Source organism: Myotis davidii, unplaced genomic scaffold, assembly GCF_000327345.1.
Source record: "Myotis davidii unplaced genomic scaffold, ASM32734v1 scaffold818, whole genome shotgun sequence".
NCBI lineage: Eukaryota > Metazoa > Chordata > Mammalia > Chiroptera > Vespertilionidae > Myotis > Myotis davidii.
Genome location: NW_006289814.1, coordinates 335,986 through 362,340, shown reverse-complemented (window position 1 = coordinate 362,340; position 26,355 = coordinate 335,986). Strand labels below are relative to the sequence as shown.

The following is a 26,355-nucleotide window of genomic DNA, read 5'->3' as shown; positions in this document are numbered from 1 at the left end:
CTCCCCCCACACACACACACACAAACTGAGTTTGTCAGACCACCTCTAGAGTAGAGCATTTCAATTCACTCAATCCCTCACTGACTTTGGAAGTGACTCAAGTCAGCAATAGCTTAATAGGTGTAAAAAAAATTGGGGGAGAAAACCTGGTGAGCTCGTGACCCATACAATATGGGAGCTCTTCCGGGGTGAAAGTGCCTCCGGAGCACTTTCCTTTATACTACTCCATTTCATCCTAATGACAATGTTATGTGGTAGCAAGTACTGTTATCTTCATTTTACAGGTGAAAACTCAGAGGTACATGGAGATAAACTGAGCTCAAAATTGCAGCTCAACATCAACTAGGACTTGAGTCAATCATAGCATTGATTAGATAGCTGTCCTAAATGGCAGCCTGAGAGAAACGACATAACTTTTAAGGAGATTTGTTAGTCTCACACAGCATTTATCAGTCATAAAATCATAAGCATGCTCTTCATCTGCCTTTAAATTGTTTCCATGGATGCATTTCAGGCAGATCTCATTTTCAAGTTTTTCTTAAATAAAATCACAATCGTATTGTAGAGGATCTTTTGCTTTTAAGGGTTGAGAGAACTCAATGCTATTGTGATTCCAAAGGTCTTTAAGGGTCCTTGTTTTCAACTGAGAAATCAAATAATCCTCTGATGGGTGGGAGAGAAGAACATATGATTACTTGCCAAACTTTTCCTGGAGTTTGTCTTGGCTGCTGCCAGGAGTGATCCAGAAATGATGTACTGTGAAAAGAGAAGTGGTAGTGGGGAAGGGTGTGGAGATGGGAGAATTGGCAGAGGGGGAGAGAAGCAGAGAGAGTGATTACTTTTTAACAGTGAGAACTGGGTTGTAAAAAAGCTATCCACACTTTCAATCACTTTCACTAATTTACTTAGCCATTTTTATTGGATTCATTTATTTTTCAGTTGGTCATATTTCCCCTTTATTCAAGTTCAACTACATTCAATCCATGCCTCTTATTCAACCAACTGAGGAGCTGTGACTAGGAATATAATAAAACCAAAGATGCCTTGGCCAACATGGCTCAGTGGTTTGAGTGTAGACATGCTCACCAGAGGGTCTCAGGTTTGAGCCCAGGTCAAGGGCATGTATCTGGGTTTCAGGTCTATTCTCTGCCCCCTGGTCCCGGTGTGTGTGTGGGTGCAACTAATCATGGTGTCTGTCACATTGATGTTTCTCTCTCTCTTGCCTCCACCCCCTCCCTTCCACTGTCTCTAAAAATCAATGGAAAAAAATATCTTCACTCCTCCGGTGAGGGTGAAAAAATAATAATAATTAAAAAAACACAAAGAGGCAGAATTTACATTTCCATGTCAATTAGTAGTCAGACTGTGAATTTAAAAGTTTTGCTTTTCTTTTAAAAATTTTCTGTATAATTGCTCTTAGTAGTTCCCAATAATTTACATGACTAATGTTAATGAAGAGTGAATCAATGTAGGAAATATTTGGCCTGAATGTCATAGGCACCCCATTAAAACGTTGGCTGCTACAGGAAGTGATGATAATTATTTCTCATTTTCCTTTTCTACTGTCCAAGCTGTAAAAAATGAAGAAAATTCTTAATCTATCTCCCCTTGTTCAGAAAATCTTGGGCTCATCTTTATCATAGCAACTATTAAAATGTAATGGCGATATAAACACCACTGCCCCATACCACACCCAGACAGGCTACAAGCTTGAAAAACATGTACATGAAACAGCCATAAGGAATGCTGCTCTCCTGATAATCTACGGGAGATTCATTTGGGATGGGACTAATTTCACCATGTGCAATAGTAACTAAACAGAGTTGTAAGGAAGAAGGACCAGTTGGAAGTGGGATGGTCGTACCCCCTTTTGCTTTCTGAAACACCATGTTATATAGTCCAAATGTCTAGTGCTCCTTTGCCTGCCCAACTTGACTTTGGATAAGTCATGCTTTGAACACCCTTCCTTCCCTTTGCAGATTCATGTAGGATATCTTTCTCTGACTTCACATGAAGCATGATGACTAACTCTCAACCATGGCATTCATACTCAATTTAGTCAAGTTTCTTTCCACAAATTACTTTAATCAGACAAGCTATCTCCTACTCAACTTTCCTCAGCACAGAACTAATCTGGTGTATTCCTGTGGAGTCTTTTTAAAATTTTTGTCTGCATCACTCCCCAAATGGTTGTGAATTTTTACTCACCATTATGCCTCCCCAGAGAGGGTACCACACAGTTACACAGATAGGTACATAGACCTCCAGGTGGATTATCAGGAGACCACCAAGAGCAATGTGGAAGAGCCCATTCATAATCTGGACAGCCTGTGGAGAAAATAGGGGCACTGGTGAGTGAATTTAAATCATCTTCAAGTCAGAAAGCAAAAGTAAAGCTGGAAGCCCTGTCTTGGGCCTGTGTAAAATGCCTAAAAGAAGTGGTGAAGATGCCAAGACCTATGTCTTGTTTGGATTCATTTTCTTCACCACCTGGGTGAAGAAAATGTTTCATTTCCAAGGTAGATATGCCTAGGATGTTGGTGATGAACTGGGTTATCATATGTAAGTCTCAAAATCAAAAGATTACTGTGATAACTTCTCTGTACATCTTTGATTTGACCCACCATTTCAGACATAAAGAACACTTCAGGTTGGATCAGATACCTTCAAATTGGATTGAATCCTGTACCTGGTCTACAGCATCTACTTCTATAAGCCAGAGAATCCCTTGAATATGGAATGGAGGGTAACTGACTCACCCCCAAAGCCTTGGATTCCCTCATGAAGAAGCTTTGTGTGGGGCCAACCACAGGAGATGCCTTCCTGGGAATTATTTTTTTAACAGGTTGCATGGCAATAGGGCCTTTCGTAGGATCTGCTGGGAAAGCTCCACTCATTGAATTTCTGGGTGTTGTCATTTCACCCTCAAAAATCCTAAAAATAAAACAAATAATAAAATGAGAAGAGAGAGAACAGGATTTCAGTAGTCTTTTATCTTGTGTCATTTGATCTGAATACTTTTTTTCAGTATTTTTTCCCATGGGTGTCTTTGAGGGTAAACATGGCCTCTTCCTTGTGACTTTGGATCTGAGGCAAGTCCTACTGGATTGGGAGGGGGCATCTCAAGCAAGGACATATGGGCCCAGGGTTTGCTGCCAGTATTCTTGACAACTATATTTGGGGCATAATTTATCTTGTAAACACCATGCTCATATATCTGCATGTTCTGTTTGTCTCTCAACCCTGGATGCTTTTCTTATGCTTTAATATTGGAAAATGCATTTTGTTTAGACTTGCCCTTATTCCTATGCTTATTTGCTTTTGTTCATTGTGATGGACCAGAGGCATCATGACAGAATATGATGATGTCTGTCCTTGGAGTCAGGAAGGGCTGATTCTAGTCTGCCCTCTACTACTAACTCTGTGACCTTGAGTTAATCACTTCAAGGAGGCTCTCTAAGGTTGTATGTAAGACCAGGGCCTCCTGATTCAGATTGCCTAGGTTTAAATCATGAGTCTTCTTTTTGCTGTGAACCTTGGGAAAATTTTTAAAAAGTCTCTGGGCCTCAAGTTGAACTATTGTTATGGAAGATAATAATAATTCTTTTCTCATAGGGTTGCTATAAGGTTTAAATGAGCTGATGGTCTGTGGATGGCTGGTATCTTTTTACTCAGATGGAGCTCAAATGTCAGATTCTCAGAGAAGCCTTCCCTGAACCCTCAATCCATGATTCAACCTTCTAGTTACTCTCTCCCACAACACCCCATTATATTTAATTGCTTGTTTATAAATTCCATCAAAGCAGAGACCTTGTTCTCTCTAATCCAGTATTTTAGTAGTTTCCTAGTAAGTATGATTGAAGAAATAAATGTATGCAAGATATGTATGTCTGAATGATTATTAGCTGTTTTTGTTGCTGTTGTTGTTTTTAGCATTATTACCTTTTGAGCATTACTTTCTCTTGTTTCTATCTGAAAAATGAGCACAATACCCCTTTCACAGACATTTGTGAGAAGTTAACATGTGAAAGTGCCTAGTACATAGTGAGAACGTAGTAAATACTAGTTGTTCTTAGAATTCATAATTTATTCATTTCTGAAGTTAGGCAGTGCCTATTATCACGGTCCTTCCCAGTGCTAATATTTCAAGACTGCTCAGCCCTCTTTACCTTGGACTTTCTTCTGGTATTCATTTGTTTATGTCAATTTCTTACATGAATTCTATTTGGTCTCTCCTGGGCTCTGGAAATCTCTCTTTGGGACACATCTTTGTTCTTGTCTTTATTGACTGCAAGTTGTGTAAGGAGACATGGAGACCAAGACTGTCTGTCCACCTTGCTTATCTTACTGAAGTCACACAGAGCCAGGCAACTACAGGTGTGCCATGAGACAGGTAATTGGATGTCTCCTGGGCCCCACCTTTGTACCTGCTTTATAGTGACAAAGAGATTTTTCACATCTGGCATCTCATGTGAGCCTCACAGAGTAGATTAGGGATAAGTCATTGTCCCTACTTTGTACAGAAGGTAACAAGGGCATAGAAAAGTTAGGTAACTGTTCAAAGTTTCATGACTAGTAGAGATTTAAAATGTGGACTTGGACCTCTACAATGAGGTACCTATGGTATCAGACTGCTTTGTACCCTGTAGGGAATAGGAATTCAGTCTATTTTACTAATGAACCTCTTCTCCTTCAAATTAGGTGATTACAAATCAATTGAGGAAAGAATATCTGTCTTAGCTGAAGGGAAGAGAGGAAGATTTGACTGAATGCTTTGCACTTGATTTTGCTCAAATTCTAGATTATCATATGTCATATGGTCTTGGGGATCTGCTTTGTACCAACCAAAAGGAATATATCAGTGTAGCCCACTACAGAGTTTACAAACTGGTCACCAGACAGTATTTTTAAAGCTACTCAGGGGGAACCTCAGAAACCATTCTGTTCATTTGACAAATGAGGAAATGGCGGCCCAGGGATGGGACATGCCTTGTTAAAGACTTTGCTCCCAGTGATCAAGCCAAACCAGAAGGCAACACCATGGCCCTGAGACTGGTGCTCTTTCTGCCACACAACAAGCTATACCACATACAGTTATTCACTGAGCATCTACTATGAGCCAGGACTAGTGTATATGCATCTAGTTCCAACTCTCCCAACACCTTCTTTACTAAGTAGGCATTTTGTCTTATTGCAAACATAGAAATGGAGGTTCAGAGAGGTTAATTTTCCCATGCCAAGTGTGGAATGAGCTGGGAGTCACCACACTCCTCTTCAGAGGGCCCATTTTAGTGAGGATGACTTAAAATAAAGAGCAAAAGTCATCAATTATCTAGATGATTGAACTTCTGTTGTTTTTAATTTCTCCATATTTTTTCAATGGCCTAAGGTTGTATCTGTATTATTGACAAGATAAGCCATTTATGTAAGCAAGTTCTACTTAGGCTATGTCTGCAGTGGCTAATGGAAGTAATGACCATTAGGGAAAACTATATTTTCTCTATTAAAATAATGTCTTGCTATGGAAATTTCTACAAAGCTTTCAAAAATATTAAGATTAAAATGGTAGTAGATAAACAAAAGCATACCTGTTTCTATATGCTACTTCATTTCTTATGCAAATATGCTCTCATGTACATATACTTATGTGTGTGATTATATTATATTATATTATATTATATTAGGGGCCCAGTGTGCCTGCCTGCCTGCCTGATCACCCCAAACCACTCTGCCTGCCTGTCTGCCTGATTGCCCCTAACTTCTCCCCTGCTGGCCTGATTGCCCCTAACTGCTCCCCTGCTGGTCTAATCTCCCCTAACTGTTCCCCTGCCTGATTGCCCCTAACCACCTCTGCCTGCCTGCCTGATTGCCCCTAATCGCCTGTGCCTGCCTGCCTGATCACCCCCTAACTGATCCCCTGCCTGCCTGATTGTCCCTAACTGCCTCTGCCTTGGCCCCCACCAACATGGCTTTGTCCAGAAGGAAGTCTGGAAGATGTCTGGTCTATCCTGTCTAATTAGCATATTATCCTTTTATTAGTATAGATTATATTATATTATCCTAGAGGCTTGTAGCACAGATTTGTGCACTGTTGGGGTCCCTCGGCTCTGCCTGTGCCTTCTTGCAGTCCAGGACCCCTCTGGGGATGTCAAAGAGCCGGTTTCAGCCTGATTCCCACAGGCCAGGCCAAGGGACCCCACCGGTGTGTGAATCCATGCACCAGGCCTCTAGTATGCATATAAGATCTTTGGTTAATCTCTTCCTGCCCTACTCTCTCCCATCTTCCCTCTAAGATTCATCAGTCTGATCCATGTTTTCATGCCTGTGCATTGAGTGCCTGCCCCCTCGTGGTCAGTGCATATCATAAGTACTGGTCAAATGGTTGAATGGTCACTTAAGCTTTATATATATAGATAGATAGATTATATTATTCCAGGGCATTATAGAATGACTGGATAATGAAAGCTTCATTCTATGGGAATATATAAAAGTAGACCACATACTCCTAAGGATATTGTAGATTCCTGAAGCTTTGCCCTATTCAAAAAAAAATTGTTCATAATTACTTACACGGTGCCCTACATGGTTATGCCCAAAGACTCATTGGTACATTAATAATTCATAACCAATGTGGGTTACTGACCACATTGGTCAAAATATGGTAATAATAGTATATTATTTTCACTAAACTATATCAAAATAAGGACTCGGTTTACCAGACACTGCCCCATTTTATGGCAAATCTCTTTTGATTTTTAAAAGATACCACTGTTTCTCTTCACCCACTGAAGGAGAGCTCACAGCTTTCATGGGTTTTGGTTTGAGTTATGACTTTTAGGTCCAATAACTGCATCATTTACTGAGAAGTTCAAAGCTTTTGTTACCTCAACTTCCCCCTTCGTTACCTCAACTTCCTCCTTTGCCACTCAAAATACTTCTGCCTTTTTATCCTTTCTGGCCTCCTGTGTACTTATCTCTTAGGAAGAATGTTCTTGCTTCCTTTCCTTCTGCCTGTGCATCTCAGCCTATCCCCATCCACCAAGATTTTAGTCCTTCAAGGAGTCAGTTGTTGCATCATCAGTCTCACTGTTCCCAATACCCATGTAGCTGGAGCTAGTCCCAGCTCTGTTGCTTGCTACTTTTGTTATCTCTTGATTCAAAGTATTGTTTTGAGAACAGGAGATATCTTGCAATTTATAAAATATGTAATATTTAAAGAAAATTGTAGGCACCAGACCATTTTTTAAATAGTAAAATGTACCCTGGTGTCCCCCCATCTCAAAGCCCTTTCTTTAATATAGCAGTGTCCCTCAACACTGCCCAGTGTCCCTGTCCTTTACCCAAAGTTTCTTAAAAGCTTATGGTTCCACTCTCTTCCTCCACTTCCTCTCTGCCCCCTCACTCATCAATGCTTCACAGCCAGTTGAAGGGGAGTCACTCAACTGGAACTGTTCTCTGCAGGGACCATGCTGCAGAGTCCCCAGCCTTTCCTCAGGCATCGTCCCTCAGATTGCTTTATTTCTGTTTCCCCTGTCACCCAGGCATAAAAAGTTGGAGCCATCTGTCACTGGGCTCCTTTGTCTCCCAAGTTCACTCAATGGCCAGGTCATGCTGTATGGGCCTTTTAATGTACCTTATCTTGCAGGTGAACCTTTTTCTACTTCCACTATCACCTCATGCATTCAATTCTCATTTCCTCTCCTGGTTTGAGCACAAAAATCTTGCTTTTCTGCCTTCAGTCTTTCTCTTTTCTAATCCACCCTCTCTCTTTTTTTTTTTTCTTTGTTGTTGTTTTTGTTAGTCCTCACCCAAAGATATTTTTCCATTGATTTTTAGGAAGAGTGAAAATTGAGGGAAAGACAGAGAGAAACGTTGATGTGAGAGAAACACATCGGTATGAGCCCGACCAATGCCCAGGCCTGGGAGGAGCCTGCAACCAAGGTACATGCCCTTGACCAGGATCACACCTGGGACCCTTTGGTCCACAAGCTGATGCTATATCCACTGAGCCAAACTGGCTAGGGCTACCCTCCCTCCTTCCGTGATGGATTTGAAGCAAGATTTAGTGTCCACCACCCTGCTCCAGAAATGTTATCCTGTGATCCAATGCCCTCAATTACTACTTAGGTCATGCCCTTCCTGAGCTTGAACTCTCTCTCCAAACCGTCATTGCCTGTGAAGAAGCCCTTCACAGTTCAGTTCTACCTAACTTCTTAAGCTCCATCCCATTGTTTCCCGCTGTTTCCCACAGGAGCCAGAGCCACTGGTCTGGACAGGCCTCTCGCTTTCTCCTTTCAATCCTCTCCTCTGTGAAACGCTCCTCCTGCCCCTGCATTTTCAGCCAAATTCCCCATGAGACACACACATGACCCGAGGTTGTTCCTGCCCTTCTCACTGATGGCATCGACTTCTCTTTCAAAGTCACAGCTCTTTGCATTTCTTACTATTTTCTTTAGATACCATATTGTAGCTTCTTTAATGGGATGTAAATCCTGCAAGGAAATTTCCTACTAGTATTACACAGAGAACTCATTTTCTCCATACTATGAGGTCAGTAAACGTTAGAATGAACATTAAACTGAACTGCCTCTTCAGAGAAGGTTTACAAAATGCACAGGGCATCGGACAAAAAGGCAGTCTGATCAGTGAGATCAAATTATCTTACGGGAAACAGAAAAAGTAGTCACATTATATACTGGTTTTAGAAAATAGTTATGACATGGTTAAATTTCATTTTTGTCCTCTTTCATTAGAGCTTCCTCTCATCTCCAGTGCCCACTTTTACTCTAAGCTTCTGTGATGGATTTGAGTCAGGATTTGGGGTTCATTTTGGTGTCCACCAAGCCCCTTCAGAAATGTTAGCCTGTGAGGCTTAGTAACATCTAAGGATATTTCCATTTCATGGGCTATCTTTTGAAGGGAAAAAAATTAAAGTAATTGGAATAGAGTTATTTTCATTATAGCCACAACTAGTTACTTTCTTGTTTCGTACTACACAACTGGTTCTAAGATCTTCAAGATTTTAGCTCATTTAATCTTTATAATGCAATTGGTGTTACTATCGCCACAATTTTATAGAAGAGGGAACTGAGAACACAGAGGCTTAATAACTTGCCCTGAGGTTATGTGGCTTGTAAGTGGTAGAGTGCAGGTCTGAGCCCAGCAGGTTGGCAATTGTGTTTTAATCTACATGCTGTAATCTGACTCAGAGTTGATCTGCCAGAATTGAGAAAGAGAGGGAGGCAGAAAGAGAGAGAGACAAAAAGGGAAATATTAAGAGTGGGTGGGCAGCAAGCTTTGATATGACTCCTCCTCAAATCATGACACTATCAGAAAACCTGACCAGGACAGTGCTAGAATTAAAGCAAAAATCTCCATTCTCCAAAACTATCCTATACCTCCCCCAATCAATTACTCCCTTTTAGTAATTGAAACATAGAAAATTGATTCCTTACCTGAGTCTCCAAGACCTTAGGGCTCAAGGGCTGATTTGATGCTTGCTGCTGAGTTCACTTGACTGCTACTTTCTCAAGTGCACAGGGGTGAGTGAGTTAGGCCAGACCTAGGATCGCTGATAGATACCAGGTGACAGGAAATCAGTGACTTCTGCTACCTTGGACATCACCCCAATTACTTCGGTTTAATATACACTTATTAGAGCTGAAGGACATAGAAAAAAGTTTCTGCCTTACAGGAGGTTTCACTTCTTGAAAAGGACCCCAGGGGACTGCCTGACGTACTTTGCACAACCTTAATTAGAAGAACTTTGCAGCCCCCACCCTGTAAGCAGGTGTGGATATTGGGTCCCCAAGGGCAAGAAGGGCTCTAGAAATTTTGCAAAGATGGGCTGTGAACACTTTTAACTTTTTACTTCACTTTTAGGAGTGGGTAGGTAGGAAGGAGGCAACCATGCAGAGAGAATTGAGAATCATTAAGCCCTTACACTTGAGAGATTCTGTGTATCTGTCTCCAAATATTGTCTCATTGGCCCACACTTAGGGTTCTAGTGGGACCACATGTGTCTTGTGTCGGATTTAGTAGAAATGGCCTAAAAATATACTCTGGTGCTGCAGACCACATCCCCAAAAGCTTGAGACAAGAGTTTCATGTTTGGGGGATATAAATTGAAATAGTACTTTTACCTGCAAACCTACCTTTTCCTCCACCCACCTTTTCCTCCATCTGTTTAGTTCCCTTGTGTCCCCTCTCTTTTAATTCTGGGCTGGAGCTAGAGCTATCAAGCCCAGTGCCAGATCAAATGAGGGAATGGAGGAAGCTGGTAGCCAGGAGAGTTCAAACATTTAAGAGATGAACCAAAGAAAGTTTTGCCCCCAAATACTGAACCCCCTACCCCCACTATATACAGCTTCTACAGTAGTCTCCCCTTGTTTTTGGTTTCACTTTCATGGGTTTTAGTTACCCACAGTCAATTTTGGTCTGAAAATATTAAATGAAAAATTCCAGAAATAAACAATTCATATTTTTAAATTGTGTGTCATTCTGAGTAGTGTGATAAAATCTTACGCTGTCCTGCTCTGGCCCACCCCAGACATGAATCATCTCTTTGTCCAGTATCTCCACACTGTATATGCTTCTTCCCACTAGTCACTAAGTAGCTGTCTAGGTTATCAGATCAACTGTGGTGGTATCTCAGTGCTTGTGTTCAACTAACTCTTATTTTACTTAATAATGGCTCCAAATCGCAAGAGTAGTGATCCTGGCAACTTGGATATAACAAAGACAGGCTGTGAAGTGTTATGTATGTGTAGGAAAAAATATAATACATACAGGGTTCAGTACTGTCTGTGGTTTCAGGTATCCACTGGGGGGTCTTAAAATAGATTGCTTATGGACAATGAGGACTACCGTATTTCACATGTTGGATTTTTCATTATTTTTAAAATGTCCTTCCCCATTGCTTTATTTCATTAGAGACCCAGGGTTGTAGTTAGGTAATTGTTTGCCTATTCTAAAGAGCTGAAATATGGTGGCTCTATTGCTGAATCTAAGGTTAATTCATATTTAATCTCTTCTTTTCTCTCCTCTCCTCTTTTTCTTCCTTTGCCTCTCTTTTCTTTAGGGTGGTTTGGAATCAAAGGGCAAAAACCAGTGATTAATAGTAGGGCTGGAGAGGCTACTTTTGATGCAACATGTAAGAAAATGCCACCTCATTTGTTTCATTTTGCTCTTATTTCCCTTGCCTTTGGGATTAATCTTATTAATGAATCTCACGTTAATAAAATTATTTTTAAAAAATTAAAAATGCAATCGCCCCATCCAGTAGTAGTTCATCGGTGGAATAGGCTACCACTTGAATGGAGAACTGACTGCATCAAGTATACACAGGTAAGCCTTGCAGTCACCTCTCATAAAAGCCATAGGGAGGAGAGGAGTGGAAGCATAAGCTTTGTCACCCATCCATTCAATATTCTGGTTATGGATCTATGGGTATCTGCTTAAGTGCTTGAGTGATTGGTGACAGGGACAGTAATTTCATAGGGTCTGAGTTGTGGATGACTGTGAGGCCGGAGGTTTGGGTCCAGGATGTTGAGTGGCTATAGGGACGTGCCTTCATTTCAGTGAGCTTGGGAGCAGGGTCAGACTTGGCAAATATCTGGCATCAGTGAGGCTCAAATTGGGGTTGCACACCTGATTCTTCATATCCTTGTCTCTGTGTAGGCCCTGCTTTTCCCAACTCTTCCTTGGAGTGTTTGCTACTCTGTTTTTTGGTGTGTGTTTTTCAAACTTAGGTGGCTACAAGTGTGATGGCTCCTAAATAAACTTGAATTTAAACTTATATAAACTTTCACTTAGCCTTTGCAGGTTTGGCTAGATTGACCTGTAGGTGCTTGAGTGTGTTGAAATCCCACTGCAGTTTGTGTTTGTCAGTAGCACTTTATTTGTCCCATTTTTTTTTCTCTGTTATGTTTGAGGATGTTTTATGAGATCAAGTATACATTTAAAATTTTTTTCTCTGAAGTAAACCTCTTGTCATTACGTATTGGCCTCCTTCCACATAATGATCTCTTTCTTGAACTCTGCACAGACTTTTATCAATTCCACTTTTATTTTGTCAGCATTTGCCTGATAGGAATTTTTCTTCCTTTTATTTTCCCTACCTCCTAATACCCCTATTTATTTTTATCCTGGAAACATTTGCCTCTCTTATGAAAAATACATTTCACAATGTAGTTTCTACATTTCTCAATGCCATTACGATGTACCGTCATCATTATTTGTAGGCTTTGACTTGTGTGTCCCTTGCTAGCAATAATTTCATAGGGTCTGATTGCCTTGCTCTCTGCAGTGCTGTGAAAGATGACAGTTCTGCTTGGGTACTGCCTCTCATGTCAGTGATCAGCAGCCATCTCCACTCTCAGGAAGCTACCTGGTACTGGAGGGTTTGGTTTCAGAGAATTGGTTAGGGAGATTCAGGGTCCCTCAGAGGTGAAATCAAAGACCTTACTATGAATACTTTTTTAAATTAAATTTATGGGGATAACATTGGTTAAGATTACATGGGTTTCAAGTATACAATTCTATGGTACATCATCTGTATATTGCTTTGGGTGCCCACCGCTCAAAGTCAGATCTTCTTCCATCACCATATATTTGTCGCCCTTTACCCTTTACTCCACCCCCAACCCTACCAAGTTGCAAACAGAACTTGGTTACAAGTTGGAAAGTCCCAATGTTATACTTATAAATAATTAAAACTCAGGAAAATGTAAATTTGAGTACTCAAGAGCTTTGTAGTTTAAGAGGTCCTCTTTCTGTTTTGGGGGACTACTTTACATTTTTGACAGTTAGGAAAGTTACATCAGTTGAATACCTATTTATATGCCTAGCATTGTTGATATAACACTATAATTTGATTCTGTTTTATAATCAGTGGAAATGAATGTTCAGGAAGTGGGGGAAACTGACCCATAGTCATAGAGTAAGTGATAAAATGTGATTTTGGAAAGCAAGAAAACCTCAATAATAAATTTAAAAGAAAACGTACCATTTCCTAAGTTATTTTTAAGTCCCAGGCACTGATAAAACCAGTTTACATGGTTCACTTAAGGCTCCTGGAAACCCCCCAAGGAGGTATTATTACATTTTAATCTAGAAATTTAAAGCTCATGCAGGTTAATTTGTTCAAATCAATTAGCTGTAAATTGCAAAACTGACATTTAAAACTAGGTCTGACTTAAAAGCCCTGACCATGAGGTGAAAGCTTTTCACCCTTAAATATATCTCGAACCTCACACATTTGAACCTCACTCAGCCACCACCAAATATTTTTTCATCAGAACCTCACTCCACTGTAAATAAATATTTAAAAAACATAAATATTTTTCATCAAAACTTCATTTCCCCATCCCCTGCCTTTATATATGCACCTATAGGCTGATCTCCTTCCATCTCACAGCAGAAATGAAAGTCAGATACCTTATTTCTTTGAATATGCCAAGTACTTTTATGCCAATAGAAGCATAGGACAATGGGATTTGGAGTTGGAGATCTTGCTTCAAATCCTGGTTCTAATTCCCCTTTGGGTCTCAGAAAAGTTAACCATGTTGAGTTTCAGTTTTCATGACTGTGACATAGGTCAGTCATACCTCTCAGGGGGCTGTCATGACAATTAAATGAGATGGCAGAAGAGCTCTAATACTGAGCAGGTAGTCTGTCAATGGATACAATATAAGGCAGCTGTCCTTAAAGTGTGGTCTGGGGAACTTCTGAAGTCCTTGAGGCACTTTTAGATGGGTTGGGGGGAGAGGGGGTGGTCTGTGAACTCAATTTTCATAATACTAAGACCTATTTATCATTTTCCATGAGTTTGCAGTGGTATTCTCCACAGCCCACAGAAGATGAGATGTCACAATAGGTTGAATTCAAAACAAGAGAATCTGCTTGTCTCCCATTAAGATAGAAAGAAATGGTGATTCCTAACATTTGCATTGGAGTCACCTGGAGATCTTTGAAAAATATTGGTGCCCAGCTCTCATCACATTCTGATTTCACTGGTATGTGGTAGTATGTGGTGCATTGGGTTTATAAAAGTTCTTCAGGTGATGTGAATAGACAGTAAAATTACATGGGGATTTTTTTTTCAATGGGCATAAAGTTTTTTTTTATGAGAATGAGTATGTTTTAGGAATCTTCTGTACAACACGGCACTTACAGTAAATAATACGGTATTGTGTGCTGTAAAATATTCTGAGGATAGATTTCATGTTATGTTTGTACCAAAAACAAAAGCAAAATAAAAACTTAACAAAAGAATACAAGGAAATTTTTGGAGGTGATGGATGTGTTTAGTATCTTGGTTATGGTGATGATGTTGGGAGTATGCATACATTAAATGTAAAACATTTTGTATACAAACTATGACTCAATAAAGCTTTTAAAAATGAGAAAAGAATGTTAAGTAACCTATAAAAAGGGATTTGCAAAACTTCCTATCAGTGCCATTCTCCACACTATTTTTTTTCTATTTTGAAAAATATAGTTATGTTAATAAAAGGTTTGTTTGGAGCATTATGTAATGAGTCTTCAATAGTTTTTTAAAGTATAAGAGGGGTTCTGAGACCAAAAGTTTCAAAGATGTTGGTATATGTATTAAGACCTTGGGCCCTGGAGACACACTGTCTGTTGATAGCATGGCTTTGCCCTTGCAACTGACCTTGGGTACATAACTTACCTTCTCTGTGCATCAGCTTCCTTGTTCATAAAATGAGTTTCATAATAAAATTCGCCTCTTAGAATTTTTTGTGAGATTAAATGAGTCATATACATAAAACACTTTATACAGTGTTTGGAACATTGTACTGGCTTTTACCAATTATTTTCCTCTCATTATTGTTACTATTGTAGTTGTTATAAGTTGATAATATTGATCCTGCATGATCCATGTAAAATTTGTGGGCCAAGACATTCTTCCCACTAACTCATCTGTCTACAGGACAATGGGGTAGGAGCCTCTTGGAGACAGAGCCTCCTGGAGAAATCAGTAGGACCTGGTCACTGCACACCCTGGATTTGATTCCTTTATCTGTTTGTTGCAGCGGCAACACCACACTGCTTCAGTGAATGCATGACTGACACCAAAGTGACCATGTGATTCTGGGAGAGGAGGAGATGACATGGCAAAGAGGCAGGATGTGTTTTATCAGCCAAAATTTCCCCCAGCCGCATTCCCCTGAGTCCCTCTCCTTTGCTTCAAAGAGTTGCCAGCTTTAACATCCTAGGTTCCTTTTGGCTGTTCCTCACAAATATAATTCATCTCGCCATGATATTATCTCACTTCTTTATTTGCACAGTGATTTTCAACACCATTCCTCACAATCACAGCAGTCAAAAGATCTGCTACAAATTGAGTAAGACATAGCAATGAGTAGTTCAATAGTGCTGAAGGCTGTCAGCATAATCAAAAGTCCCTGTAACAGAAGAAAAAAGTAAAAGAATCATGGTATTAGCACAATAATGGTTTTTCAGATGATAATGAGGTAACAATGCCCAGATAAGAAAGTTCCCCCACATATCAAATGTAGCTAATGCTTACAAAGCAAATTAGTAGAGGCTCATTGCAATATTCAGATATTTTAGCATAGTATACATAGCACAGCACAGTGTGGTACCCTACAGCAGAGCACAAAATTGCACAGGCCTTCATTTCTTTCTTCTTCAATTGCACTTAGACTGGAATCAGATTCCAAATGAGCAACAGTGGCAAATTTTCTTGAGGTGTAAGTAGCATTATTACTCTTTGGCATTCCATTGACAGATTTCAAATTAGGCTTTCACCTAAAAAAATTGATCTAGATGGTCTAGGTGATTTAGCAGCTCTTCGGGGCTTTTAAATTGTTTTTAAAAGTGTTTGTTTGTTTCTTTAATGTAGCATTTTTCTTTGTTTCCAGACTAGGATCAGTTCACACATCCCATTTTACTATTACCAAAATTAATCTATTCTCTTCTCCCCTGTTTTCTGTGGTCCTGCTACATTCTGTTCCTTCGAATCTTCCATATGAAATATTATGGATCCCCTACTATCAGGACCCCCTTTTCCTTAGATTATTAGTTTTCAAATTTCTCAGCAATTTTTTTATTGGCTATGTGCTGTTTTCTCTCTCCATGCAGATTCTTATCTTTTACGTGCCTTTACACTAAGTTCAGAAAAGCAGAAATAAATGCCTATTTTCAATCTATCATGTTTTATCAGAAACATAGTCTGAATAGTAAAACCAAAGCCATAAAAACGCTCCACTCATGATTCTAATGTACATCCAGAGCTATAACTACTACAATACTGCTATACCTGCTTTTTCTTCTAATATATCACTTTTTTATATATTATTCTCATTGATGTACATGTTTTTTCTCCTGTGCTCATCTGTGAATTGCTCAAGTTAGGGGTAATAATACATTTATTTTTGTTCTATTCTACAATGCCTGGTTGAATGCCTATTAGATACTATGATTTCTGTACATGTTTGTGAGTTAAAAATACATTTGTGTGCAACATTATTTGGATGGTGCTGATTAGGTTCTAATAAATCTTTATGGTATATGTATTAAGACCTTGGGCCCTGGAGACACACTGTCTGTTGATAGCATGGCTCTGCCCTTGCAACTGACCTTGGGTACATAGCTTCTCTGTGCATCAGCTTCCTTGTTCATAAAATGAGTTTCATAATAAAATTCGCCTCTTAGAATTTTTTGTGAGGTTAAATGAGTCATATACACAAAACACTTCATACAGTGCCTGGAACACTGCACTGGCTTTTACCAATATTTTCCCTCATTATTGTTACTATTGTAGTTGTTATAAGTTGATAATATTGATCCTGCATGATCCAGGTAAAATTTGTGGGCCAAGACATTCTTCCCACTAACTCATCTGTCTACAGGACAATGGGGTAGGAGCCTCTTGGAAACTCCTCACCCTAAAAATGCAGCATACTTACAATGAATAGGGTGTTAACAGCCTTACACTGACTAACTTCTCCAGAATAGCCACAAAGGTAGTGTTGATCTAGAATGAAACCAAATACAAGGAGAATGATTCCAACTGTTGCTGCCAGAACACTAAAACAATTGATTGTTTGGCTCATCCTCATCTGAAAGAGAGTAAAAACATAACACAATGACCAGGTCCTATCTGAGTCTATAGACAAAACAATGGGTGAGGAGACAAAACAATGGGCAGCAGGATTTTGGTCTCAGCACTACATTGCCATGAAGCAGCCATATCATCTTATGAATGTCCCTTCACCTAACTGGGCTTTAGGTCCTCATCTACAGAATAAGGGGAACCAGTGAACTTTTCATAACCCTTACATCCTCCATAATCAGTGCCTAACTTAAATCCTATTTAATTAAAGGGAGGGGTACACACTGGACAATATAAGTTCTTAGGGATAGCCACATTGCATTTTGATGCTCTGATCAAAGTCATGACCTATTTATGACTATGTTTAATATATATTCTATTAATACATATATACACCTATATCTTTAATATGTATTAGTATATACTATATATTATATATATTATATACTATATCTGATATATAGTATATAATATATATACACACATACATACATATATATACTTGCAACTTTTTTTCTTATCAAAACTGCAAGCTGTAAAAAATCAGTAAAATTTATAAAAAAAAAAAAACTGCAAGTCTACAGGTGGCATTCTTTGCTGAAAATAATTTATTGGCTTATTAATGTCTCATAGCTTTGATTCTTTGAGAAAAGTAAAAGTATGCTGCTTATAGTTTATCTGTAAGTTAAAGTTTTGCATTCATTAACACTTACTATTTATTTTCTGATTCTGCATTTCAGGTTAAATTATGTCATTTACAAAGAGTCAAATGACTGCCTGTCAAAGTGTCTGGCTCTCAGCAGGCACCAGAAATACTTATGTTGGCCCACAGGCCAAAGGGTCTTGAGTTCGATTCTGGTCAAGGGCGCATATTTCGGTTGCAGGCTGGGGAGCATGCGGGAGGCAACCAATCAATGTGAGAGGGTTCTCTTTATCTGTCTCTCCCCCTCCCTTACACTCTCTCTAAAATTACTCTCTCTAAAAATCAATGGAAAAATATCCTCGGGTGAGTATTAGCAATAATAATAATTTTTAAAAAAGAATGAATGAGGTGCTTTAATAATGCCATTTTGCCACCTGGCTGAGGAACTTGGACAAATCATTTAATCTATGCCTCAGTGTCTATATGTAAAATTAGAATTAAACTGGATGACCTAGGAAACTTGCTTTTGGCCTTAATGTTTTATGATTCTATGGGGGGAAAAAGAAGCAAATAGCATTGATTGGTATCAATAATTGACAGTTTTTGGAGTTATAGTGGCTTAATGATTTTCCAAATTCATTTTCAGGACTCAAAGGAATTATTTCAAAGTTATAAATACTTTTTAATAAAGAGGAAATATAACTCACCATAGTTTGTGTGCCCTTTTTTTCCAATGCAACTAAGCAGGCTCCAGAATAAATGAACTGTTAGAAAGAATACATATCTTAGTGATGGACATAAAGAGTTCTCAGAGGATAGACTTCTACATGTCCCTTTCACAGAACCTCCTTGTACTTCACACAGTCCTCAGGGGAGTGAGAAAGGTGAGATGCCTTGTATGGGTTGTCCATAAATGAATAGTGGACAAAATACTGGACTGGAAGTTTGCTTTAGCTGTAACTATTTATTTGAACATGAGAATGTTTTAAAACTTTACTGGGATTTCATTTTTCTCATCCATCTTCTTTTTATAGCTATTGCAGACATAGTAACATACTGGTGTCAATTCAGTTTACAACCAATAAGAGCAGGTTCCATCATTCCTGTAGGAAATATCCTTCCTACCTATGTGCAGTCTGATGTGTTCTCTTGGATGGAAACATAAGCAGAGTTGCAGCTAATATTCTGGGAGTTACATAAAATACCAAAATTTTCATTGTGATGAGTCATAGTGGTGGGATCATTGTCTAAAAGAAATTTCAAATCTGAACACAGTTCATCCATTTTTAAATTTCTAGTTCATTGTGTGGTATTTCTTCAGCCTCATCCCTTCCCGTCTTATTCTCTGCACTGAACTCTTACAGTTCTCAGAATAAAAAGTGTTCCCCCTTACTTTAAGCTTTTTCTTATGTCTTTCATGTTTCTTCCTTGACATACAGCAAGACATCCTACCTCTTACACCCAACCATCCCCCTCTCCCTTCCTCCATATGTGTCTTCATCTGATTAAAGTTTTTTAAAACTTGGTCAAGCTGGAAATACCTCTGGGAAACCTCCCCTCCATTTTGTAAGTGCCTTTCCTATAGAGAAACTTGTGTGTCCTCTGTCACCATTCATCACACTACATGGTAATTTTTTCCTACATGGAAAAAATACATTTATTACTTTTGTTTGGTTGTTTTTGTTTTCCCCCAGTTTTATTATGAAATAATTGGAATACATCACTGTATAAATTTAAGGGGTGCAGCATAATGATCTAACATCTATCATAAAATGATCACCATCATAACTTTAGTTAGCATCCATCTTCTCATTTAGATACAAAACAAAAAGGAAAAAGAAAGAAAATATATATTTTTCCTGTGATGAGGACTTTTAGGAGGTACCCTCTTTAAAATCTCATATATATTATGCAACAGTGTTAACTATAGTCATCATGTACTTTTTAATCTTATAATTGGAAGTTGATGCCTTTTGACACCAACCCTGCCTTTGGTAATGTCAAGTCTGATCTCTTTTGTTTTAATTAAAAATTTAGGGATGATGTTGGTTAATAAAATTATATAGGTTTCAGCTCAGCTGACGTGGATCAGTGGTTGAGCATTGACCTATGAAGTAGGAGGTCACAGTTCAATTCCTAGTCAAAGCACATGCCTGGGTTGCGGACTCAATCCCTGGCGTGGGGCATGCAGGAAGCAGGCAATCAATGATTCTCTTCATCATTCATGTTTTTGTGACTCTCCCCTCTCCCTTCCTCTCTGAAGTAAATAAAAAATATATTTTTTTAATTATATAGGTTTCAGTTCTATGACATCATCTCTAAATTGTTTTGTGTGCCCACCACCCAAATTTAAATATTCTTCCATCATTGTATATTTGACCCTGTTTAATCCTTTCTACCCTCACCCCTTTTTGATTCCACATATAAATGAGATCATACAGTATTTCTATTTCTCTATCTATCTTATTTTGCTTAGCATAATGCTCTTAAATTTCATTTATGTTGTCACAATTGGCAGGATATCCTCATTTTTATGACAGAATATTCCAGTGTGTGTGTGTGTGTGTGTGTGTGTGTGTGTGCAAACTTCTTTATCCATTTGTCTGTAGAACACAACTTTATTCCATGTCTTGGCTGTTGTAAATACGCTGCTATGAATTTGGGTATAGAAAACACTATATCTCTTTGACATAGTGTTTTTATTTCCTTTGGATATATTTCCAGAAGTGAAATTGCTGGATCACATAATAATTCTTGTTTTAATATTTTGGAGGAATAGCCACACTGCTTTTCATAATCAGGGCCCATGTATTATTAACCTTTGAATCCTGATTGCCTTCTTCTGTGTATCTGGCTCAGATGGTAACTCATTTGAATGAATGAATGGACAAATAACCTCAAGACCCAAAGAAATATTACCGAAGGAACTTCAAGACACAATGATGGAATATCAGTAACTGATGAATTAATGGGAAAATAATTTCAACAAGGCTTATTTTCATTTTGACATTTCAAAGCCTATCATACAACTGTATATATAGCTCATTTTTGAAACTAAGAATTCTCTAATATCCCTGTTGACATGGCTTCACATTGAACTTGATTGACTATACTCACCAAAACGGAGCTCCAGAATGGATATCCTGTAATAAATATAAAGGGGAACCTTGGGTACGGTTCTTCAAACATGAAAAAGAAAATTACCCCAAAAGAAAAGTTCATCAGTCCAAGCAGGATCTGGATAGTCTGTAAAGAGAGGAAAAGGACACAGTAAGGAAAAAGCAAAATGGTGGGTTCCCCTTAGAAAATTTAGATCTCCTTTTGATAAAAGGATTTGGCAATTATACTCTTTTATAAATAAGGAAAGGGTAGTAGAAGCCACTTTATTATGTACCCAGGTATTTTTGGATCCCTCTACCTGTATTTGGTAATAAGAAAAATGATTTAAATCAATGCTCCTGAAGATGTAATCCATGAATTGGCAGCCATAGGATCACCTGCAAATTATCATGCTCAATCCTATACTTACTGAATAAAATCCCCTGGCTAAAATTCAAAATAGAGCTACCATATGGTCCAGCAGTCCCACTTCTGGGTATATATATCCTAAGGAAACGTAATCACTATCGCAAAGAAATATTTGTGCTATCCTGTTTATCACAGCATTATTCACAATGGGTAAGACATGGAAACAATCTAGGTAGATAAAGAAAATGAAATATTATCTATATATATAAAAGGCTAAATGACCATCTGACCATCTGCCCAATAGCTATGATGCGCAATGAGCACCAGGGGGCAGATACACAATGCAGAAGCTGCTGAGCTGCGGTGACTTGGTGACGCACCCAGAACCAGAGAGAGAGGAAGGAGCCTGATTCTGGATGTGTCACCTGAGAACTGCTTTCTCTCAATCCAGGACCCCCTCGGATATGTTGAAGAGCTAGTTTCAGCCTGATCCCTGCAGGTCAGGCCAAGGGACCCCACCTGCCAGAGGGATCCCGCTCACTCCACAGATGGCCTTCGAGCCACAGCGCCGCCCCAGGTGCAGCCCACTGGGGAGGGACTATCGGAGGTTGGCTCCAGGGTGTGTCTGGCCCGTCTCACCCAGTCCCACCCCACCGGCCACCTTCAAATTAATTTCCTTTCAATGTGCATGAATCTATGCACTGGGCACTAGTTCAGTATAAAAAAAGAAAATTCTGCCATTTGCAATAACATGGACGGACCTTGAGGAAATTATGCTAAGTGGAGTAAGAGAAAGACAAGTACTTTGTATGTGGAATCTAAAGACATTGAACTCACAGAATCAGAGAGTAGAATAGTGGTTGTTAGAGGCTCAGAGGTTGGGGAGAATATGGGGATGTTGGTCAAAGGGTACAAACTTCCAGTTAAGTTCCAGGCCCTAACGTACAACATGGTGACTACAATTAACAACATTGTATTGTATACTTGAAAGTTGCTATGAGAGTTGAGTTTTAATGTTCTCACCATACAACAACAAAAATGGCAATTATGTGAAAGATGTGATAACTAACCTTATTGTGGTAAACATTTTGCAATATACATGCATATCAAATCATCAGATTATACACCTTAAACTTTACAAAGTTATATGTCAATTACCTTTCAACAAAGCTGGGGGGAAAACCACCAAGTCTGTGGCATATAAATGCTAAAGTTTGAAAAGTACTGAATTCTAAATCACCATGCAGGCCTGGCCTCAAATAGAAATGGACTGTCAGAAACACTTCTGACAATGACCCATCCTTTGAGCCTATGGAGGTATTGTCATGTCCCAGGGTTCACAGCACTCCCCATCTTTTCTATTTTTTCACTCTATGCCACACTTGTGATGCACTACCACACCAAGCAGTGGTTTGATGAGTGCTGGGAAAGATTGATGAGAATGACATGAAGAATGGAAGGTATACAATATAAGAGTCTGTGTCCTCTGCCCTCTTTTATTTCCGTCCACCTTCTCCATCTGAGGAATCGCATTTACTCCCATTGCAACTATTACCTTAATGTAGTTGAGTTGTAAACAATATCATTTTCCTTAACTCCAGACTCACATTTTTAGCTCTTGTCAGACATCCCCACTTGAATATTCCATGGGTAACACCACCTCATATTCAATATATCCAGTCAAGTTCACTCTCTAAGAAGATGGAGCCTTTCTCTACAGCTCTCCTCTTTACTTTGTGAGCTCTCACGAAAATTGCCTTTACCAGTTCCTTCAGGGCAATCTCAGCTTCTTCTAGCAGGCACTTCAAAACTCTTCTAGCCTCTGCCCATTACCCATCTCCAAAGCTGCTTTCACATTTTAAAATATTTGTTATATCAGCAGCCCACTTTTGGGTACCAATTTCTGTCTTAGTCAGCTTGGGCTGCTATAACAAAGTATCATAGATCCGGTGACTTATAAACAACAGAAACTTATTTCTCACAGTTCTGAAGACTGAAAGTCTGAGATCAGGGTATCAGAACGATCCAATTCTGGTGAAGACCCTCTTCTGGCTTATAGACCACAGACTTCTCTGTGTATCCTCACAAAGAAACCTAGCACTCTGACCCCTACTTATTAATGAAATAATTACCCCCAAAGTCCCTGCCTCTAGTTACCATCACGTTGGGATTATGGCTTCAAATAGGAATTTGGGGGAACACCTATATTAAATTCCTAACACACCTTCATTAGCATTTACACTGGGGCAAATCTTACTTACCCCAAAGATTTTTATTTTTGTAGTACATAATTTGAAAAAAGGCATGGTAGATTCATAGGTTGTGGCTATATTTTTCGTTGACTGAAATTCTGAAGCAGTGACTTCTGGAGGAAATACCATAAACACAGGACGGTGTGCAGTGTTTGAATCCATGATGGTATAGTTGATATTTTGAAGTGTAAAATTATTTAGTTGGTACTTCAATCTAGACCATGCTCTTATTGTGTCCCAAGGCTGTCTGGAGCACTGGCATTGTTGGGCTTTGTCTTGGAATTCTAGAACCATAAAGTCACAAAGTCATGGAATCTCAGGTCAATAGCTCAAGAAGGTGAGTGAGTGAAAGACCCAAGACTGGGGGATCAGAGGGCCTGACTGGTAGTCCTGGTTCACGTTGGGATTATGGTTCAGTCAGAAACTCCCTGTGACCTTGGGAAGGTCATATCTCCCTCTCTTGGTTTCAGCCTCTTTATATGTACATTGATCAGGTTGGACTAGAAATCTATAAAGACATTTCAACTTCCAAATAAGAGTATTTTGACCATTTATTTTAAGGCAGATAAAGGGAAAAACCCCTCTTGCCATAAAATTAATTAGCCACTGCTTAAAGTAGACAATTATTATTACCATTTTAATCACAGTGGCCAGGTGTTTTGCTCTTGCTTTATGTCCACATTATTTCCAAAGCTCATTTTGGTTGGCTCTTTATCAGCTAAATGTCTTATGTATCTTTATGAGCTTAGCTATAAAAACATTGGAAATGTCACACTGAGTTATTCCAGAAGTTATTTTACCTCATTTTTCCATTTCAACATGGCTGTGGAACTTCACAGTCTTCTGCTAATCAATCTACTAGGCCCATTAGTACATAAATAATGTGTATTTGTGCACTACTTTTTCTTTCAATAGCCTTAGATTTCTTATTTCCTAACCTGACAAAACCTACTCTCTTTATAGGATTAAGCCTCTCCTTCTCACTTCTTCTGCTCTGATTCTCTTGCTAGATAATTCCAAGGAAGGTTCTCTGTGCTCTTCCTCTTATTAGTCTCCTATTGCCACTGAAGCTCAATTTTATTTGTTTTTAAGTATCTAATCTTCATCCCTACTGCAAAATCTCCCCATTTGGGGAGATCCATATTCACACTCTAGAGAATTCCACAGAAGCAATCAATTAGTGTGACCAGATATCCCCTACTTAAGGGTTTCCAAGTCCTTTCATTTTCTCTTGACTTTTAATTCATAAATGATAATAGCTCCAGATCTTATCCATAAATAATGATAAAACCCAGTTTCTCTCCCAGATACATCTTAGAAGGAGCAAGTAGAAATGAGGGAAGCAATTTGGGGCCCTATATTGCCTGCTGACCTTAGGCTTTTGATTTTCTGCTTCTGCTGAGTCCTTAGTTTTCACTGTATGTCTGGGTTTCTATGTATGGGTCTCCTTCAGGGCTCACAACTTCTAAGTTGTCTAGCCATTTATGTGGCAGTTGAGCTAGGAATTTGAATTCCTGAGCTTAGCATTTTCTCTCGCCATCTAGTCCAGTGACCAATAGGAGTGATCTGTCAATCTCATTAACTAGTTTTCCAAAAAATGTTCCAAAGCAGTCTATGGAGTTACCTAGCTCCTCGTTTTTCATAAGTGGTTGACAGGATTATTCAATAACTGTGTATCTCTATTTCCATAGACTGTCAGTGTTCTCTTTACCATTGGAAATGGAGTCATTGGCATCTTTAAATCTAATGAGATTAGAGCCAATTCCAGAAACCTCAGAACCAATTAAGAAAATTCATCCTTGCCCTAACTGGTTTGGCTCAGTGGATAGAGCATCAGCCTCAGTGGACTAAAGGGTCCCAGGTTCGATTCCGATCAAGGACATGTACCTTGGTTGCCGGCACATTCCCAGTAGGAAGTGTGCAGGAGGCAGCTGATCAATGTTTCTCTCTCTCATTGATGTTTCTAACTCTCTATCCCTCTCCCTTCCTCTCTGTAAAAAATCAATAAAATATATTTTTAAAAATTCATCCTTAAAATTCTGTTTCTCAAGATACCACTTTCCATAAAATCTGTATTAGGGTTCTCCAGAAAAGCAGACCAATTGGTATATATATATATATTAGAGGCCCAGTGCATGAAATTCATCCACTGCGGGGGAGGGGGGGTCCCTCAGTCTGGCAGAGAGGCTCCCACCACAGCTGCTTCACTTGCCAGCAGTGAGCCCAGCGTCTGGCTGAGTGGCGCTCCCCCTGTGGGAGTGCACTGACCACCAGGGGGCAGCTCCTGCATTGAGTGTCTGCCCCCGATGGTCAGTGCACATCATAGCGACCAGTCGTTCTGCCATTAGGTCAATTTGCATATTAGCTTTTATTATATAGGAAGGAGGATATACCAATAAGATATATACACCAATAAGATCTATATACAATAAAATACATATATATATATATGCATATATATATATATCATACAGAGAAAGTGAAAACTCTGATAGATAAAGAACTATTGACACACACAGAAATATGGATGGGCCTCAAGAGAATTATACTTAGTGAATAAACTCAGTCTCAAGAACTTAAATATTGTATGATTTCATTTCAATAATCTTGAAATGGAAAAAATAATGGGGAGGAAGGACAAATGAGTGGTTACCAGGAGACAGAGATAGGGTTGGTAGTGAGGTGTTACTATGAGGAGGTAGCATGAAAGAGTTTTATGTGGCTATGAAACTGTTCTGTCTCTTGATTATGGTCATGGTTACAGAAACATACACATAGGATAAAGTTGTATGCAACTAAATACACACACAAATAAATGCAGAATAAAATGTGAAAAACACTAAAAAAGGTCTGTGGTTTAATTAACTATAATGTTCCACTGTCAATTTCCT

The 26,355-nt window shown here is 39.0% G+C and overlaps 2 protein-coding genes across 2 annotated transcripts in view; both read right to left on the bottom strand.

Moving 5' to 3' along the window:
- MS4A1 (membrane spanning 4-domains A1) overlaps positions 1 to 9,617 on the bottom strand; it is a 14,584-nt gene extending 4,967 nt beyond the window's left edge. The window contains exons 1-4 of the mRNA XM_015563136.1: positions 9,456 to 9,617; positions 2,760 to 2,934; positions 2,209 to 2,328; positions 700 to 756 (exon numbers count right to left, since the gene is read on the bottom strand). Of these exons, the coding sequence (XP_015418622.1) occupies positions 700 to 756; positions 2,209 to 2,328; positions 2,760 to 2,918 (336 nt within the window). The 5' untranslated portion in view covers positions 2,919 to 2,934; positions 9,456 to 9,617. The remainder of the gene's footprint in view (positions 1 to 699; positions 757 to 2,208; positions 2,329 to 2,759; positions 2,935 to 9,455) is intronic.
- Positions 9,618 to 15,317: 5,700 nt separating this feature from the next.
- On the bottom strand, positions 15,318 to 23,626 carry LOC102770860 (membrane-spanning 4-domains subfamily A member 5). Its single transcript, XM_006762526.1, has 5 exons — positions 23,474 to 23,626; positions 20,862 to 20,990; positions 18,452 to 18,508; positions 16,956 to 17,108; positions 15,318 to 15,428 (listed from the first exon to the last, which is right to left on the bottom strand). Exons 1-5 carry the CDS (start codon positions 23,624 to 23,626, stop codon positions 15,318 to 15,320), a joined length of 603 nt encoding a protein of 200 aa, XP_006762589.1.
- Between the last annotated feature and the right edge of the window lie 2,729 nt (positions 23,627 to 26,355).